This window comes from Suricata suricatta, chromosome 14 (genome assembly GCF_006229205.1).
Source record: "Suricata suricatta isolate VVHF042 chromosome 14, meerkat_22Aug2017_6uvM2_HiC, whole genome shotgun sequence".
NCBI classification, from domain to species: domain Eukaryota; kingdom Metazoa; phylum Chordata; class Mammalia; order Carnivora; family Herpestidae; genus Suricata; species Suricata suricatta.
The window spans coordinates 35,455,870-35,475,082 of record NC_043713.1 but is presented as its reverse complement, the minus strand read 5'-3'; the positions used below and the strand labels follow the sequence as shown (position 1 = coordinate 35,475,082).

The following is a 19,213-nucleotide window of genomic DNA, read 5'->3' as shown; positions in this document are numbered from 1 at the left end:
ATTTGTTACAAGCTCTTCGAGACCAGTGCCTTGTGCGTGGCAAATGTAAAAGCATCAGATGAACACAAAGTAGAAAGGAGGGGCACGGCGGGGTCTGAAGGGACAGTAAATGCAGACCTTGTGCTTACGAGCAGCTGCTGGACTGGAGGCTGCTGCCGGCTCTCCTGGGACTGTGCAAGGGGTTTTCCTTTCTCCTGGGAAAGAACTGACTTTAACAACCATACTTCTTTGTCCTCTTAGCTGGTCTCAAGAATAAAGTACACTGTTTGGGTGATTACTGTGAATTTATAACCATGATATTAACCATGTGCCCTGGTCACGTTTTGTTCCCTTCCCTCCATCACAGCCCCAAACCCAGGAAGCAGGAAAGCACTGCTGGGCTCTGTCATAGGGAGAGCCCTAATGGGGAGAAAGGAGCTGCCAGAAGAGGGATGGAGGGCAGGGGATTCAGCCACTGAGAGACCCAGCAGGTTATCTGGCACTGTGCTGGTTGGCTGGCTTCATTTTATCTCTGTCCACCAACTCCCCACTTTGTCCAAATCCCAAAGCATTTGCTACCCTTAGGTAGGCAGCTCTGCTCTTTTCTCCCATTGATCTGCTCCTCTTAACTGCTGTTCTCAGCTCAGGGTGGGAGGAGCCCCCTAGGGGCAGGGTTGGGGCAAAGGGCCATCCTGTTTGCTTCCCTGAAGTGAGAAGGAGGCAACGGTGAGCCAAAGCCTGGCATAAATTGGCATTCCTGAGAATAAATAGCCTGTAAGCTGTTGGGTAGACTCCCACGTTCCTGTGAATGAAGAGTAAAAGCCGTAACAGTATTGACCTGATGTGTATGCCCTTCTTGTCAGCGGGATGATTGAACAGATTTGTGGTGGTCTATTCCAGGGATTTTACTTGGTGGGCACAGATCTTAAAAGTTTCCCAGGGGCGCCTGGGTGGCTCAGTTGGTTAAGCCTCCAACTTCAGCTCAAGTCAGATCTCACGTTCGTGGGTTCGAGCCCCATGTCAGGCTCTGTGCTGACAGCTAGCTCAGAGCCTGGAGCCTGCTTCTGGTTCTGTGTCTCCTCCTCTCTCTGTCCTTCCCCCTCTCATGCTCTGTGTCTCTCTGTATCAAAAATAAATAAAACATTTAAAAAAAGTTTCCCAGCATGGGTACATGCATACTCTATGGAGGGGATGAGTTGACAAGGTTTGGTAATAATAGCTGTGCGTCCATTTAACAGAATCAAACTGGATTGTTTTATTTTCTGGAAAGCCCTGTGACCTCATCTTATTTCAGGATAAATTCTTGTTCTGTACAGGTCCCTGTTTATCTAGAGGCGCTTTGAGGTGGGTGTGCCAGAGCCTTAAAGTTGATTGATAGCATGTAGCTAGGTGACGTCTTGGTGACTGCTCTGACACCCATGTATGTTTTGTCTCCTGTCTCCATTAGGCGGGGCAAGAAGCACAGCATCGTCCTGAGGACACAGCTGTCCGTGAGGGTCCATGCCTGCATTGGTGAGTGACATGTGCAGAAGGGGGACTTTCCACTGGCCCTTGAGTGATTAAATGTGTGATAAGAAATGCCATCTAAGCAATAAAATAGTTAGGATTATGCTGTCCATGGGGGTTAGTCTTTATCACAGATAGTTTAGTGGAGCCATTTTTAGCAATAGTTTTTGAAGACCGGTTTCACTGCGACATTCTTCACTTTTTGGTGAGTGAGTAGAGTGGGAGGTAAGACAGATTGTTGATGAGATTCTCGATGGGGCTGTGTCCATGCAAACCTCCAGCTGGTTGACGTGACCTTCACCTGCCTCCTGGTGGCTCCGCGAAGCTCGCTGTGGAGAAGCCGGGGCTGAGGCTCCAGGCTGTGGTCAGGTGACAGAAAGGAGTATTCACGTCAGTGTAGGACAGGGCGTCTGTAGATCCAAAGCAATATGGTGTCAATGGATGGATTTGTGGTTCAGAATGACTTGCTAGGGATCATACTGGGACCCCACAGGGGCCATTCCTACAGCCATTTTCTTGTACCTGTTGGTTTTACCATTTATACACGTGGGTTGAATGACAATGAAAGCAGTTACTTAAGTGAAATAGACAATTTTTCTGTGAAAGGTATCTAAAACTGTGGCCCGATTTAAGTAATTAACGGGATGGGATGGTACATGAGTATCTTATAAACAGATTAAACAGAAGTATAAAAAGTCACTGCTTCAAATATTCATGGACTATTTTGGACAAGATTCAAAACTAGTTACTATAAAAATGTTCATCAACATAGGTGGCTTGTCACAACTATTCAGAGTTGGGGGAATATTGCAAAAAAAAAAAAAAAATCCAGAAGGGCTCTAGTCTTCACAAGTCTCTCTGTTCTTGCCCGATGTCACAGAAATGCCGACTGGAAATCCCAGGCCACATCCTTGGAAGGGTTCATGAAAGAAGGTCCACAGAGAATTCTAATTAGTAGACCCTTAGTCAAAGAAAGGTCAGAGCTCGAAACCAGGTGTGCATCCCTACCATGTTGTATGTCCGATATCTCCTAACAGGCAGACCAGGATGGGAGGTTTCTACAGCTGCAAATTAAATAGAGCTTTTAAGGTATTTATTACCTTAAAAGGATTTTGTGCTTTAATTAGTTCTCACCACTTATTACCTAGGCCCTAATTACGTCAGATGGGAGGGTTTGAGTGTATAAATTAACATGGGTACCCAGGCATCAACGCTTTTCCTTTGTATTAAAAAAAAAAAAAACCTTCTTTCTTGTTTCATTTCCTATTATTGGCAAGATCTGGAATAGATTTATTGTAATAGCACTAAATATTATCCTTTGGTTATGTATAGAAAATGGAATGTGTGTGTGAGGTGTATGAAGTACCAACCCCCATTGTGACATACTACTTCCCCTTCCAAATGGCAATATCAGATGAGATTTCTTTGGGATGAATAAGCCAAACCTGGAATGATCTTTCAGTTGAAATGAGAAAAGAAAACATGACAAGTGGAGAGAAAACCTTTTTCATATCAGTTGGTGGAGTCCTTGTTTTCCAGAGGATTCCTCTTCCTTGCCATGTAAGCCATGGTTAAGCTATTACAGGCACTGGACAGTGACTGTCCTTAGGCCTGGCACCACATACTCCTTCCCCAGTGACCCCTTCACCACACGATTGGACTGGAAGGAACACGATCAGTTTTGGCTCAGGGGTTTAAAATGCTGTCAAGTAAATTTCTCCAAAGTGGTTTTTACACCCTACAACCTCCTTCATTCCTGCTTTTATTAAGTATAGGAATGTTTAGAATCCAGGACTGCATGTTGATGAATTGGAGGTGACACGGCCTTGGAATTCTCCAGTGTTAACTTTGGAACTTTGTATCCGTTTGGGACAAAAGTGGTGTGGAGCCTTTGTGGTCAGCAACCAAGCTAACCTCCCAAAAAGTGAAGGCCATTGGGCGTTACTTTGAAGGTCATGGCTGGCAGCCGACAGAGGCCTTTTCTGATAGTGAAACAGTGCTGAAGCAGGAAGTTGGAATGGAATTTTGGTGTGGAGAGGCCCTTAGGCTGTTTGTATCTCTTTGCTCTTCTCCATTGTAATTTTGATTTCTTTGTACATTTTGGGTATGACCACCTGATGTAACATTGCAGCGAACGATGCATGACTTTCCTTCCAAATCTAGCTTCAGTCCCTTAACCCGGTGGTCCTGTTGTAGGCATGAACTTAGATACGGATGGAAAAAAAATATCTGATAGGCATGTAAAGTCTGCATTTTTATGAGGTTAGCTGGAGAAAATAAATTATTTGGTCCCTGCAAGTGATCTTCTTTCCAGACACCAGAAAAATGTTCAGAGGGCCAGCTGGCTCAGCTGACTCCATCTCCTCTTGAAGAGAAAAGGAGCAGAATCATCTTAGGGGTAACAAATGGAATTGAGGATTGAAAAACAAAAAGGGTTTGAAGCCCTTATGATCCTAAAGGTGCTTTCTGAGGGTTTTCTATTGGCTTACTTCAAAAGCATTTTGTTGGGCTTAAAACTACTGCTTCAGTTTTCTGGACCAGACCCTATCTTCTGGTTAAGAGAATAAGCCCTGTCCAGTGATGGTCCGAGACCCATAACATGGACACTGTGATGTATCCAGCATTGAATTAAAAGGAAGCATTGTAGTTGTGAAGGACAGCCCGGTACAAAGGGCCTTTAGAGGAGTTTCCCCAAAGCCTAGGACGTGATGAGGTCTGCTTGTGAAGATAGAGCTGAGGGAGGCAGGAACAGGCGAGGTAGCTTGAGTGGCTCATCTCTCCATGAGGTTAGTCTTCTTGCTCAATAAAGATCAAGTCATGGAGAGAGGACATCTGTAGAGGTGAGAAGAGGTATGTTAGGAGAAATCTGCTTCATCCATTGGTGAAAAAGTAGTCCATTTCCAGCAACATAAGACAACAGAATGAGGCCTTCATGTACCATTGGCCAGGCCTTTTCCTCTCCGTGGCTAAGGACTCCAGCTCGGTGCTTTGTGCTGGACTGTTCCAGCAAAGGGGCTAATGACGAACAGGGTAGGTGGTCAGCATTTCAAGAAGAACCTTCTAGTGCAGGCATGACTAGTGCAGGGATTCAGCTCCGGGGCTAGCTGTTTGTGCCCCCTGGAGCAGCCGCCTCTCAATGCTGAGAAGGATCCTGAGGCTGTGTGCCGTCTTGCCGGTTCAGGGTCTTGGATCAGTGCCAGCCCTGGCTGGTGGTGATGGATGTGGTAGGAGAGCCTGTGTGGTATGCCTGCCCAGGCAGGGGCTCCCGGTGAGGTACACGTTGTGTCTAGTGTCTGAATCTTCTCTAGCTACAGCTGGTTTCTGTAGTTAGAAGTTGGGGAGGGGAACTGGAACCATGACCCATGACCAAACTCCCCCCATCTTTTGTGGTGTAACGCTTTTCTCAGGCTCTGCCTCTTTAGGTCGGTGAGTGAGCCTGGCTCCTATCCCTCTCCCGCTTGCCGAGCTTTCTGAGTGGGCAGAGTGCCACTTGCCCGCTTCTGAGTGGCGTTTCCCTCTGTGAAGTTTGAGCTGGGGTTTGTGTGGCTGAGCCCTCCTGGCCCTGCACGGAGGCCTTCCTCTGGCTTTCTTGACGTTGCACTTGGTCCTCAGGTGGGCTGTTACAGGACCCTGGGTTTTGGGCCATTAATTGGATTCCAATGTGATCCTCACTCCCTCTTGGCTGTGGAATTCCCATGAAAACTAGGGGTTTCCTTCTGTAGACCACAAAATTCCTTTTTGGCCCTCTTGGGCTTAACACCTGGGTAGTATTTGTATATTAGCAATGATGAGGAGCCCCTTAGCGTGGTGGGTGCTGAGACACAGGAGACTTGTGCAATGGATGTGGAGCACTTCTAGGCTGGGTGCACTACTCCCCTGGGTCCACACAGGTGCTGCTGGCACCATGGTGTTGGGGATGGCAGGCCCCCATGACCTGCTGGGTGACTGGACGAACTGTAAAATAGGCTGCTCTCTGACCAGAACCAGCCCCCAACACACACCTCACCGCCAGCCATTTTTCCTCCTCTTGGCCCCCCTGCCCTGCTGTGTCTGACTTCAAGTCTGGGGCCTAGGCTTCCTGCTGACTTGCTGCTGTGTTCTCACAGGTGCCAGCTTCTGCTCTTAGCCTGCCTCTGTGGCCTTGGCAGAGGTTCCCTCCTGCCCCATTTGTGGATGTCACAGTGGCCAGGCTCTTAGTTTCCTGGTCATACTCATCCCTTGTGGGTTTAGGGACCTTGGGTTGCATTTCCTGTCCTTTGATGTAGGGATCCACTGATTGTCCAGAAATCCTGGAGCCTGTCTCTCATCCCAGCTGCCTTTTTTTTTTTTTTTAAGGTTTGTTTATTTTGAGACAGTGCAAGTGGAGGAGAGGGAGAGAGCGAATCCCATGCAAGCTTCACACTTGTCAGCACAGAGCCCTACGTGGGGCTTGAACTCCCGAAACCGCGAGATCATGACCTGAGCGGAAACCAAGAGTCAGATGATTAACCGACGGAGTCACCTTGGCACCCCTCCCATCCCACCCTTCTTTCTGGGAGCCTCGAGTGGCTAGCCACTGCCTTGGCACAAATTGTGCTCAGGTTTGAAGTCCTGAGTCTCCTTTGCTACAGGAGACTTTTAGTACTTAGATTTTTGTAAATCTCCCTTTTACACCCTCATTAAGCCTGTGATCTGTTGTTACCCAGAGTCCTGTTCTGTAGGTAAAAACAGGCCCTCTGGGCTAATCAGATAAATACCTCCTAGCATTAGTCTACTTCAGCCTCCAGGTGCGGACCCCACAGGATGCCCAGTTGTCTAGAAGGCCACTGAGTCTGAGCTGGGAGAAATCAGCTTATTAGCCTCTCCTCTCTGTGGGTGGCTACCTCTAAGGTGCCTTATGGCCAAACAGTGATTGACAGGTATGCCTGTGCCCCTCTCCCCCAAGGGAGTAAGGGTAGAGGAAGGATGTGGAATGTTCCACTAGGTGGTTAAACTGCCCCAGGGATAGCTATTCAGTTCTGTCACATATTTCCACGTACAGATGTGGATGGTATATAGAGAAGTCGGAAATGGTTTGTTGCCCAAACTAAAAGAACAAGTAGAGAATGAACTTAAAGAATGACTCTACCATCTACAGACATTCAGGTAAACATAAATACAGGGGATGAATAAAGAAAAGGAGACACATCTATCAGCGAATTAGCCTGAGAACCTTCCAGACACAGCTGGAAACTCAGATCAGCCATTGGAATTAAGAGGAAGGAAATCCGAGCAAATGTGGATTGACCCACGAGAAAGAAAAGCAGTTATACAAGGTCTCTTAAGGACACATTTGTGTCCTTACCCCTTTGACTTTCTTTAAATTATTTATTCACGGCCTCTTTGTTACCTTTTTACCTCTGAGGATATCTAGATTGTTGTATAAAATTTGAGCATTGTCTTAGAACCATTATCAATGTTTACTTGGCACTGTCATAATAATTATATCCTTAACAAGGAACATGAAATTTTGGCAGAGATCAACTCTGGAGACTAGAGTCAGTGGTGGGGAAACCTGTATCAGATGTTACAAGACAAGTTTAAGCCAGCTAGATTCCAAAGTTGCTGTCCAGCAGAACCTTTAGTTTTATCCAGGAAAACAACCCCCTGGTAAGGAAACCACCATGCTTTCAAACAAGTTCTAGAGTATTGCCACAGATGCTTTTGACTTCCAGGTCGGAGCTGCCTGCGGGATGTAATGTGGGCTCTGGTGGCCCTCCCCATGAAGAAACAGCTTCATTTCTGGTCATGGAACAAAAAGAAAACATGTCAGGAAAGAACGTGATTTTCTGGTTACTAGAAATTTTGAGAACTAGTAGGCCAAATGGCTTGCAGATCCCTTGCTACGTACAGGTTCTTCAAGGATTGCGTGTGCACCTATGTATCTTTCAGGTCTTGCTGAGGGACTTGGAGAAAATGGATTCTTGGGTAGGGATTCTTGGCATGTTTTACTGATTGTTGTCGCATTAGAAATACCAAATGGGAAGTATTTTAATTTGGGAATAAAAAGACCTGGAAAGCATTAGTAGTTGAGCAAAACATGCAGCCATTTCAAGATCTAATTCAAAGGAGATAAAGGAATTTGGTTACAAGCGCTGGAGTCTCTGTTCATATGCCAGAGTAATAGTGACGGAGCAGCAAAGGAGAAAATCAAAATGGTGAGCATAATTGCAATCTTGTTAGTATAAATGAACAAAAGAAGGCATTCTGTCACATGTACTGTGAGGTGATGTGATCTATCTGTATCGTGGTAACTGGGCTGTGATGGTGTGGGCAGGAGAGGGGCTGTGTTACAGGGATTTGGAGAAATCTTTGTGGGACAATGTACAACCTCAGGTGGTTGATACTTGAGTCATTCCTTAGCCTTTTAAAAAAATTGCATTTTAGATTCACTGGTCAACCTACTACCACTCTGAAATTATATAATGTCTTTGCAAGTATTTCAAATTGTAAAATGCCACAAAGATAGTTTGGGAAGAACTCTACTAAATTGTAGATTATTAACCTTGGCCATTTAAAAAAAATGTGAAATATGTTGACAGAGTGGCACCTTGGCATTTGGGTCTTTTCCCGCCCTTGGTCTCATGGACCCTCATTGGTCCTCCTGAGCTGTGGGGGCGGGGGGGGGGCGGCTAAGAAACTTGAGGCCTGCAGGTGATCTGGAGATGATCTCAAGGTACCATCCTGGCAGGTGGGGGAACAAAGTCTTGAATCTCTCAATTTCCTGATCTGTGCTCTTTGTACTGGCCTGTGCCTTTGCTTTATAGGACATTTTTTATGGTCTCCAGCCCTTTTTTAGACATGTAGTCACAGAGTCTGGTGCAACCCTTCTGAAAGGCCTGAAGTGCTGACAAAACCCCTAGATAGGGCTTTCAAAATATTTCCCTGAAGCAAAGTTTCACCAGGCTTCAAAGGACGGTTTTCCAGTGGAGTTCTGGTGTGGTTCCTAGATGGTCTTAGGATCTGAGAAAAAATGGATTTCACCCTTCAAGAGCTGATTGTTTAGCAGTTGAAACTCCTTTTTCCAAGCCAGGCTGCTAACTGCTGTAGAAGGAGCTGGAGTTTCTGTGTCCCTTTCAGGCTTTCATCTTGACCAGGTGGACTTGGCTTCTCATTTTGGATTTCTTTTTGGGAAGACCTGGAAACTAAGGATTTTAACTGACCAGAAATACCGGTTGTCAACTGGGGCTTTTGGAGCTTTTGGAAAGGAACACAAGTGTTCTGGGAGGGAGGCTGAGAGCTTTCCTACCCTTGGTGGGGAGGTCTGGTCCTTACCTGGAAAGATCTAGGAGGTAGGATTTCTGTTCCAGGTAGCAGTTAGCTCTTGAGCCTTTGAAGGTGGGCTGTTTTGTGTCCAGCCCACAGGAGCAGACCCCAGAGTAATTGTTGACTAATGAAACCCCATTGTGATAGTGATAGAGGATAAATATTTGATCTTCATTCTCTTTCTGGCCCAGAGCTCCTAAGGCATGGGAAATATCCTGAGAGCAACAGAATATTCTTGTTATGTTAATGCGGTGACTTGATCCCCACCTAAGGATGGGGGTGGGTTACCAACCATGTGATTGGAGAGTTAGAACTTTCAGGTTCATCCCTGATTTCTTAGCCATTGGTGAGTGTTTCAATCAATCATGCCTATAATGATGCCTCCATGAAAACCCAAAAGGATGAGGTTCAGAGAACTTGCTGGTTGGGGAACGAAGGGAGATTCAGAGGGAGTGACACATCTGGAGAGATGATGGAGGGGCCATACCCCTCCCTCGTACCTTGCCCTGTGCATCACATCCATGTGACTTGTTGAGTTATATTTTTATGATAAACTGGTAATCAAGTAAAATGTTTGAGTTCTGTGGCCTACCTTATCAAGTAATTTTTTTTTTTTACAAATAGTTTATTGTCAAATTGGTTTCCATATAACACCCACTGCTCTCCCCCACAAGTGCCCTCCTCCATCACCACCACCTCTTTTCCCCCTCCACCTCCCCCTTCAACCCTCAGTTCGTTTTCCCTATTCAATAGTCTCCTGGGTTTTGCTTCCCTCTCTCTCCCTCTTCCCCTCCCCCTGGTTCTCCATTAGGTTTCTCCTGTTTTCCTGTTAGACCTATGAATGCAAACATATGGTATCTATCCTTCTCTGCCTGACTTACTTCGCTTAGCATGACATCCTCGAGGTCCATCCACTTTCCTACAAATGGCCAGATTTCATTCTGTCTCATTGCCAGGTAATATCAAACCCAGGAGTGATTCATATGAACGTGTAATCAAAAGCTGGTAGATCAGGGGCACAGGTGACAACCTGAGTTGACTATTCGTGTTTGAAGTAGGGTGCACAGTCTTATAAGACTGAGCCCCTAACCTGTGGCACCTGATGCTCTCTACAGGTAAATAGTGTCAAAATTGAGTTGAATTGTAGGACATGTAGCTGGTGTCTAATTGGTTTGTGGTATGGGGAAGCCTACAGACACATATTTTGAAATCTGGTTCAGGAACCCAAAAGAGCCGCTAAATGGGTCATGGTACTGATGTGTGTTTAATGCACTTATCTCAGAAGTGAATTCGTTTGGTATTTTCTTAGGAAGAAAAGGCAGAAAGTAGAATGTGAAAGTAAATAGAAAGTAATAAATCTGGGGAAGTGGGTGGAATGTCATTTTCAGGAGTTGCCAGGAGAGCCCTGGGTTCTGGGGTGCCACGTGGATCCAGAAGCACAGTGCCCAAGACTGCTCATGGGCTGCACCTGTGCCATCCACTGCCACCTCTCCCACCTTCAGCCTTGTTAGGTCTGTCTGCTTATTTATAATGGGGAGGCCAAGGGGGCCCTGGTGCCTCCCTCCTGGCAGTGAAGGAGATCGTATGCACACAGTCCGAGCATGGTGCCCAGCTACCTTGGGTAAATGGTGGTGAATACCCTCATCGTTCTTAGCAGAGTTTTGTGTTCTGTTGCTTTACAAATTGTTAGAGCAATGTGATCACCTGGTGGTTCTCAAAGGAAAGTACTTCTAGAGTGTCTGCCATGTTTAGAGACAGAACTCTCTTGGATGAAATGTATGTCTTATCCTCAATTCTTGAAGGACCTTCCTCATCCAGAATTGGATCTCAGAATGGTATTAAATATTAAACGAGGGCAAGAACTCTTCAATATAAAATCTAAATAATGCTCAACTCATGTGTTTCAAGTATGACTTAGTTGCTATCCTTTTCTGGGTTGCTATCCTTTTCTGTTTCACAGATCGGTTGAAACTGTAGGTCAATAGGTTTCTGTTAACATGTTACTTGATGCTATAGAATGGAGTTGGCATCCTGAGTCCATGATTCCTATTGAATTAGTGGTGTTGCAGTCTGTCTGTGGTTTTCTTCTCTTAAGCTGTCCTGGTTTTGATACATTTTAGGATGTTCCAGTTTTGGCACGCATCGAATAACCGTGTTTACTGAAATACTCCAATCTTCCCTGAAAGTAAGTGGGTTTTGTGGAAGTGAAGGCAGCTTGCTAGCACCCTTCTATGTGTCCCCAGATGGTTTCCTGAAGGTACTGCTGAGAGGAAGGGCGAAGCCTCTGAGAATGTGCTCAGCCATTAAGCAAGACAGTTGGGTGCACGAAAAGGAGTGAAAACACCATAACATAACACCAAGTGCTAGTTACATTGTGTAGCTTTAAAGTAGAAAAATTATGTTCTAAGCACTGTAAAATTAGTCAGAATATTCCGAGTTGATATTTACAGAATGATCAGATAAGCTGTTCAAACTGCACCAAAAAATAGAATCTGTATGTTGGTTTTGTCTATAGCTCCACCAGTGATGGTAAACTCTGACACATAAATAACCTGTGAGTAGTCTTGGGGTTCACAATAGTCATTGTGAGCTGACTGTATATGGAGGATTTTTTTTAATGACTTCACTGGGCACAGGGTACCTTAAAACGCTGTCCTACCATGTCATGCATTGGCTTCTCTTCTACCTCCTGTTCTGCAGTTTGGGTGCTGGGGTTGGTGAGGGCAGGGAAGGGCTGACAAGGCACTCTCCATCACTGGGCAATGGCTCCTGGGCTTCAGAAGCCACCAAGGAGCATGCAGAGAGCCTGGAGCACTTCTCACCTCATCAGAAAGCCATAAAAACAATTACCAGCCCATTAGGGACTTGACATGGAGCTCCACAAAGCTGTCCTGGCTGGGAATTGCCAAGGCCGAAGTGAATCACTGATGAGATTCATGCTGTGGACTCTTTTTTTTTTTTTTTTTTAATGGAAGATAGCAGATTCTAGAAGTGAGGCATGTCTGTTGAGATTGCCTGGAAGAGCTCAGGCCAGGCTTCTCCAGGGCAGAACTGGTGGTATCTGCATTGGCTGCAGGTATCAGGATGGTGATCCTCAGAGGACTGTTGGGTCTTGGGGTTCAAGTTGGAGCCCTGCCTTTCCTCGGCTGCCTTCCAGGGTTTGGAGTTCAGTCCTTGGGATCTGACTCCAGGCTTGGCCTTTGTCAGGATTCTTAAGTGGTGCCAGGCTGTGGCATGTGGCTCAGGGGCTTGGAGGATATGGAGTACTGAGTCCAGCACCCTATTCAAGGGGCGGGAGGTGGGGTGCTGCTGTCTTGAGCCTTGTGGGAAGGACTTGTGATATCACCTCCAAATCAGGTTGTACCTAGAATCCAAGATTAAATATTCAAAATGTAACTGTATATAATACGTATTGTATACATAACATACACATATAAAATACATGTATATATAGAAATCCTCCTTTGGGATGATTTCATGTTACTTAAATGGCTTAGGAGGCAAAATAAATTTAAAAAAAGCAGATGGTTGGGAGCAGTACTGCTGAGGTCTGGGCATCCAGACTGTAGCTGAGGGTGTTGGCTCCTTTTTGGGGGTGTCCTAGTTTAGGCGAGAAAGGGAGTGAGGGAGGAACAGTGGCAGGCAGTTAGACCTGGGCCATGGCATTGACTTCTCTCAGAAGGGAGACCCTCAAGCTTCCCTTACAAACTGCAGAAAGCATGGATGAGCCACGCAGCTGTCTTAGGTCAACAACCTGGCATCAAGCAGCTCTGCACCATTTTCATGAACTTGAGCTTTGATGCTGCTCTGTCAAGAATTAATGGTGTCTTGTGAGTGCGATTGAAAATGTCGCTATTGTTTATATTACTGTAATGTTGGAAATGTCTAGCTTTCCACCTGCCTTGGAGAGTGACTCCTTAACACTTCTTAGATGCCCATTGGGTGCCACTATCATGTTAAGTGCCATAAGGGAAATAGGGATGTAAGTACACGCAGTACAAAATGTGAGGCATTTCCATCCGCTCTCATGATTCTAACTACAAGCTGTGTGCTTGGAGTTTCCAAGTCTCTTAGCGTCTGGATCTGCTCTGGAGATGTGTGCTGTGTCCACTGGATACCTGAGCTTAATCCCACATCCATGTCCTATTCCTCACCCCCCATTGGAAGGGCTCTGGCTCACACATGCCTTGTCCCCAGCACAAGCCTCTTCTCCAGCTGTGTGATCTGTGTCCTATTTCCAAGGGATGCTATGTGACCCTTAAGAGCAGGCGTGGAGGACCTTCCCCACTCTCCGTGGTGGTGGGGGAGGGTAAAGAGGCCTTGAAGGAACAAGGAATTGCGTTTTAAAGAGCCAGTCCTAGAACTTCCCTGAGCCTCAGTTTCTCTACCTGAACTTGCTAGAGCTTCCCTGAGCCTCAATTTCTCCACCTGAACTTGGAGATAGAATTCATTTCAAGGTTGGAGAATTTTCCATACACATTTAAAAAGTATATATATATTTTTGTCTCTTTAACCAATATGGTTATATTGAACTTTCTCTTGAATCTTTTCTTTGTTGTTGTTCTCCAAGGACGTTTGCTCATAAAATTCTAATGGTACTCCTGATTTCTCCTAATCCTGAAGTGTACAGAATCTGACTTCTAGGATTCTTAAACTAGATGTAAGGCTTAAGCTAGGCAGAGAACAAACCCCCAGTATCTCCCCAGGTCTGTTGTTTCTTAGATACAAACAGAAAATGGACAAAGTGTTCTTTTGGGACTGGAGCTCAGCCCCATGGAAAGGCAGGATGTCAGAATGGGATGGGCAGCCTTCATTCCTGCCTATTGCTGCAAAGTGCATTTTTTCCCCTTCCTTACTTCTTTAGGAGGGCAACAGTCCCAGACCCAAGAATTGAAGTCACCACCTTGTTTCCAAATGAACTTACATGATTACTGTTATTGTCCTTTCCTGGAGCATTGATTGTTTTCTTTTTTTAATACGTTTTCAGGGCACCTGGGTGGCTCAGTCCATTGAATGTCTAACTCTTGGCTTTGACTCAGGTCATGATCTCCCAGTTCATGAGTTGGAGCCCTAAGTCATGAGTCGGGCTCTACACTGGCAGCAAGGAGCCTGCTTGGGATTCTCTCTATATATATTTCTCTCCCTCTTTATCTCTCTCTCCCCCTCCCCACCGCCCCACCCCAGCCCCAACCCTCCACCCATTCACTCTTTCTCTCAAAATAAATACTTAAAAAATGCTCCCTGTCAACATAGACTGGAGGATGATGATGGTTTTACTTGACTCTGATAGGGGTACATCTTAGGGGAATCCTTAAATCCTGCTTTCCCTACTTGCAGTGGGAGCAGGGAATTCTACTTGGCTCTTCAGGAGGACATTGTGGCTGCCCTCACGTGCCCTCACTTCTGCCCTGGGAAAGATGGGTGGACATGGGGCAGGCAGTGATCCAGTAAGGCCCAAGATTTCCCTTTTCTTTGAGTGTGAGGATCCTCAAGATCTTAGCTTAGCCTTGGCAAGCAGCCTGCCCCTATCATGGGCTGGGGGTCATTGCCTGAACTTCTAGGAAGCCTGTCTGGCCACGAATGGGAGGCCAGGTCTCTCCAGGGGGCATCAGTGGTAAGGCTGTGTCAATATGGCTGGCATGCCTCTTTTCCCATGTGCCTCTAACTCAGGAGAGAAAGACGATCTGTGGACCCCTGGAGCCCTACAGAGAAGTTCTGTGCATAGGAGGTTGGAGATGTGGGTACTTGAGCTCATCCCCTTCTCCCAGAGGCCTACAATGCCATTGCCGAGCAGCTTTAGAGATGAGCCGTGTGCGCAGCAGAAAGGGTGACGTGTCCAGAGCAGAGATGGCCGGCAGCTGCTTCTGCCTTTCTTGCCTCTGCAGGGTTTCCAGCTTGGAGCAGCGTGGCTGTGCCAGGCTAAATTAAAACTGGAGGTGCCCTGCGCTTTCTTCTTTTTAAGGCTAGAGTATTTGAAGTTAAAAAGAGGGAGTGAGTCTAAAATAAAATATGACTGTTGGGGGGAGCAGCCAGATGCTCTCTTTGTGCTTGCTGTTCTAGAAGAGATGGAGCCTGGTTCATGCTGGGGTTTTGTTCTGACACGTATGATGGCCATTGTCCTGAGTTCTGCCTGTTTTGATCCTCCCCCCACCCCCGCCCCAGCACATTCTATACTTGGATGTTTTTGGTAAACACTCCTTTCAATAACAAAAGCGATTTAGGACATTATCCTCTAATCTCTGGCTTTGGGGTATTAAGGTGTGGACCGCACATGGTTTTTAGACAAGAGCTCCTGTGGCAAATTTGCTTCAGAAAAGTCCCTTTGTCGAGTGACTGATGGATCTGGTGGTTGTAGTACGCCTAGCATGGTTCTCCCCTCTGCGTTCTGAGCTGAGGGCAAAGTGGGAAGTTAAACTCCCAAACTCTGGGACCTGGAGTAATCCTGGAACAGAATTTATGGAAGCAGTCACTGATGGCAAAATCTGGGGGGGAATAACCACATAAATCAATAACCTGTGTCATTCATGAAGGCAACCAACTTGGAAAGATCAGGAGCTCACCTGTGTGGACAGGAAGTGACACTGCCTTAGCTTTAATTCCTCTTGCCCTGTGAAATGTGACCCATGAGTACTCTCACCAATGGGTGGTATTGCCCATGCACTGGGAAATGAGTGACTAGAGGGCAGAGAGCCTAAGAACTGAGTTGTAGTCAGGTTCCGTTTCTGATGCTGGAGCATCTTCCCATGAACAAAAAGCCTGGTTTCATGTGATGAGGCCAATACTTCTGAGAAGGGGGTGCTATGGGTATACTGAGGCTCAGAGCCTTTCCTTGGAGTGGGTTTTGAGGACCTAGAGGCCCTTGGCACATAAGCAACCTGCTTCTGAGGGAGGGCTCACAGAACAGGTGGAAAGAGGTCATTTTGCCAGGGATTGGCCCTCTTCCCACAGAAGTACCAGGGTCTCTGCATCTGAAGGGTGCTCATGGGTGCTAGGATCCCTCAGCCAGGATGGGGCAGTCTTGCCCAGGGAGGTTTCCTCATAACAAGAGTAGGTGCTATAGGTGGTACTGTGGACAATGGCAAATTCAGGGAAATGGAGCTCAGGCAAGTTCAAGGCCTCCAATCACAGGAGGCATGGCCTGGGTCTTAAGAAGTCCTGAAACATGCCTGTATTGAGCCTTGGTTTTACCATTCCAGTAGCATGTGACCTTGAGTAGGTTACTTAATCTCCCGAGGCCTCAGGTGACTTTCATGTGAAGGAGGAGTCCTTGTTCTGTGCACCTTATGGGGTTGGCTGGGGGTCTAGATAAGATGACGTAGGTCCTACCCCTCCAGCTTGAGCTCTACAGGACTCCCGGGGACTTTTCAGACAGGCCCTGTAGCCCATGACTCTGTACCCCCTCTTTCCCTGACTCCTATTCAGACTTTCAGGCTTCACTCAAATGCCCTGTCCCACCAGAGGGAAAATGATCTGTGGCCTTCTATGTCCCCCACAGATGAGATGGGGCACATCAAGTGCTTATCATTACCCCCTGCACGTGGTAATTGCTGGCTGTTGTGTGGTGGTGCTGGTCCCCGTGTAGGAGGGCAGGGGGTGGAGTTGGTCCACCCAGTCCACACCCCTGCTTCACCACTGAGAGTCTGTGTGATCTTGAGCAAGTTACTTCTCTCTGAATCCCTTTTCTCACCTGTAAAATGAAATAGTCATAAGGTTGTTGCTGCTAAATGAGTTGATCCACGTCAGCTGCTGAGAAGCCCACTGGGTACACGGTAAGACCTACGTGAGCATCGTGGGGCAGCTTTGATTCGCTTCCCTGACACAATGCACAGCACATGGTGGGGCTTAGCATCCCTATATGAGTAAGAAGGGCAGAAGAACTGGGGATTAGGGTGAGTCAAGCTGAAATATTAGACCGTAGAGTTGTCTTCCTTTTCTTCCTGAAACCTTTTCTAGTTTCCCTGTAGTGCTGATAAGATAGAGAAGCCAAAGCTGATGTATCTGCTTAAAAAAAACCAAAACCTGCCCTGAGCAGGGCGCAGAATGACTGCTTCCCACCCTCCCAGAGACCCTGACCCTCAGCCTGTCTCCTTCTCCACCCCTCCCCTAGGATGCAGCAAAGCTGCGTGTAGCAAGGACAGAGCTGTACTGGAGCCAAGCAGGATGCCTCTCTTGGTTCCGCTCTGGCCTTGTCTGCATTTCATGCTCAGGCAGCTAATTTGTACTTGACTGTGGAGTGCGTTCTTTTACTTCTGGCTACTGTAATGGCACATGGGAAGGGCGGTTATAATGAATTACTGTTTTCTTTTGGAGATTAAGCTTTCATTATAAATATAATTGGGGACACTTAGCCTTCTGGTACTTACATATCATTTGCCAATTAGGATAATGGATGAGAAAGTCTCTTGGAAGTGACAGGGACAAAGTTAAGCCTGTAACACAGCTCTGGGTGCTGGCAAATGGAATCCTTTGCCAACTGGAAGCAACATAGATCAAGTCTGTCCACAATATGTGTGTGCTAAGAGGTCTGAAAATATTCATGACCTTTGAGAAAGGGAGATTAAAATTAGTAGGCAGCCGTGCAGCAGCCAGCTCCCATAGTTTGTGATGTGGTCATTCTGGAGTGCCTGCCATGCCCACCCCATGCTTCTGGGATGGCTGTGGGGCAGGACACTGGGCTGCTTAAGTTTAGAATTGTGTAATGTAATATAATGTAATGTTGAAAGTGTTAGTGATGGGTCTGGATCTAATGTGATGTTCTCATCACTTGTTGGGGGCCTGGGTCTTCTGGGCACTTTGTCTTGGTCCTTCTAGAGCAGGATTTCCTTAGCACAGCAGTGTTGACATTTTGGGCAGGATACTTAATTATTGTGGGTCATCCTGTGCATTGTGGGATGTTGACCAGCATCCCTGGCCCCTGCCTGCTATATGCCAGGAGCAACACCCCTAGTTGTGACAGGAAAAATACCTCCAGACATTGCTAAGTATCCCTTGGGTGGCAGAAGTGGCTTTTTGTCCTTAAATTGTGCTAACTGGGTCTATTTCTAACTCCTAAGTGCATTGATACTGTGGCCCCAACCTTCAGTAAAAGGAGCACTGTGGATATCCTATCTGAGCATAGAGAGCTAGCCACATGGATTTGAAGGCTTAGGGTCTACAGATAAACTGGACTTAGGGAAGGTCTTGAGAGGTGAGCGGTTTGATATAAGCCTGGAAGGATCTATGTAGGTAACATAGAGGGGGAACTGAAGAGACACTTGTAGAAAAGACACCTGAAGGGATATGGGCAGGAGCAGAGTGAATTTGGCAGCAAAGAGGGTCCCCTGTACTTGGACAGAAGATAAAAGCAGGAAACACCATGGGTGGGGGTGGGCGTGGGTGAGAAAATACCAGGCAGAGAAATGCCTGGGTTTTCTGACCTACCCGTTGAGGGAAGATGTTATCTGCTTCAAGGCTTCGTTGATTGGTTCAAACAAGATAATATTAATTTAAAAATTGGGTTGCCAAAATAAAAATTATTATTAAGGTCCTCGTATAGACAGTCTCCAAATAGATAAGATTTTAATTTTATTTACTAAATAGAAAATCAAGGAAGCACTGAAACAAGATTTTTTAACAGGGGGAAAAGATAGAAATAGACGGTAAAGAAGAATATTGTGGAAATGGTATATAGAGGATTGGGTGGGGAGAGGAGGCTGGTGTAGCTGACCAACTTCTCTCACTGCCAGAGTATTTCAGGGGTTCTGAGTGGTATGGAGGGGCTCCAGGGTTGTAACTGAGAAGTGTGGGATGCAATGGTTGGCCTGATTTCATGATTAACAGTATGGTTATACTTTTCTTGCTTCCCAGATTGATTGGAAGTGATGTATAGTATTAAAACAACACTTAACAGTAGTTTAAACAAATAGGGATCATGACAGGTCAGAAAGAACAAAGAAACAAATGATAGTAGGATATGGGATGAATTAGTTCCTGTAGCTGGTCATTCAACATTAGCACTAAACTTGCCGGCAGTTGAGTTGCAGAGTGACCACTGCCTTAGAACCTAGATGTTTCCCTTTGTTTGGAATATCTCTTTGAGACTGTCTAAAGGATGAAACCAGTGTTTTGACTGTGATTTGGATTGTTAGACAAAGGCACAGAATGTTTTTAGCTATGTTTAAAAACAAAAAAATCCCAAACCTGTTAAAATGAGCACTTGTATTGAGCTATTTTTGGAAGAATGGAGGCACATTGAAAAAATCTTGCTTTATTGGCCTTAGTGGTATCATTTCTGTTTGTTTGTTTTTTTTCTTTCCAAATCCATTTCTGAAGCTCAGCTGGTGCCCAATGGAGCATGGCCAGCAGGGGAGGGACGGCTAGCTTGGGGAGGTGGTTGTACCTACAGTATTGGGCAGACCGAGTTGAGATTATATAAGGACAAGATGTTTTACATAAGAAGATGGTA

General features: G+C 46.1%; 1 protein-coding gene across 1 annotated transcript in view; it reads left to right on the top strand.

Moving 5' to 3' along the window:
• The window catches only part of FHOD3 (formin homology 2 domain containing 3), a 396,352-nt gene that overhangs the window by 11,201 nt on the left and 365,938 nt on the right, over positions 1–19,213 (top strand). The window contains exon 3 of the mRNA XM_029921560.1: positions 1,427–1,491. Coding sequence (XP_029777420.1) covers positions 1,427–1,491 — 65 coding nt within the window. The remainder of the gene's footprint in view (positions 1–1,426; positions 1,492–19,213) is intronic.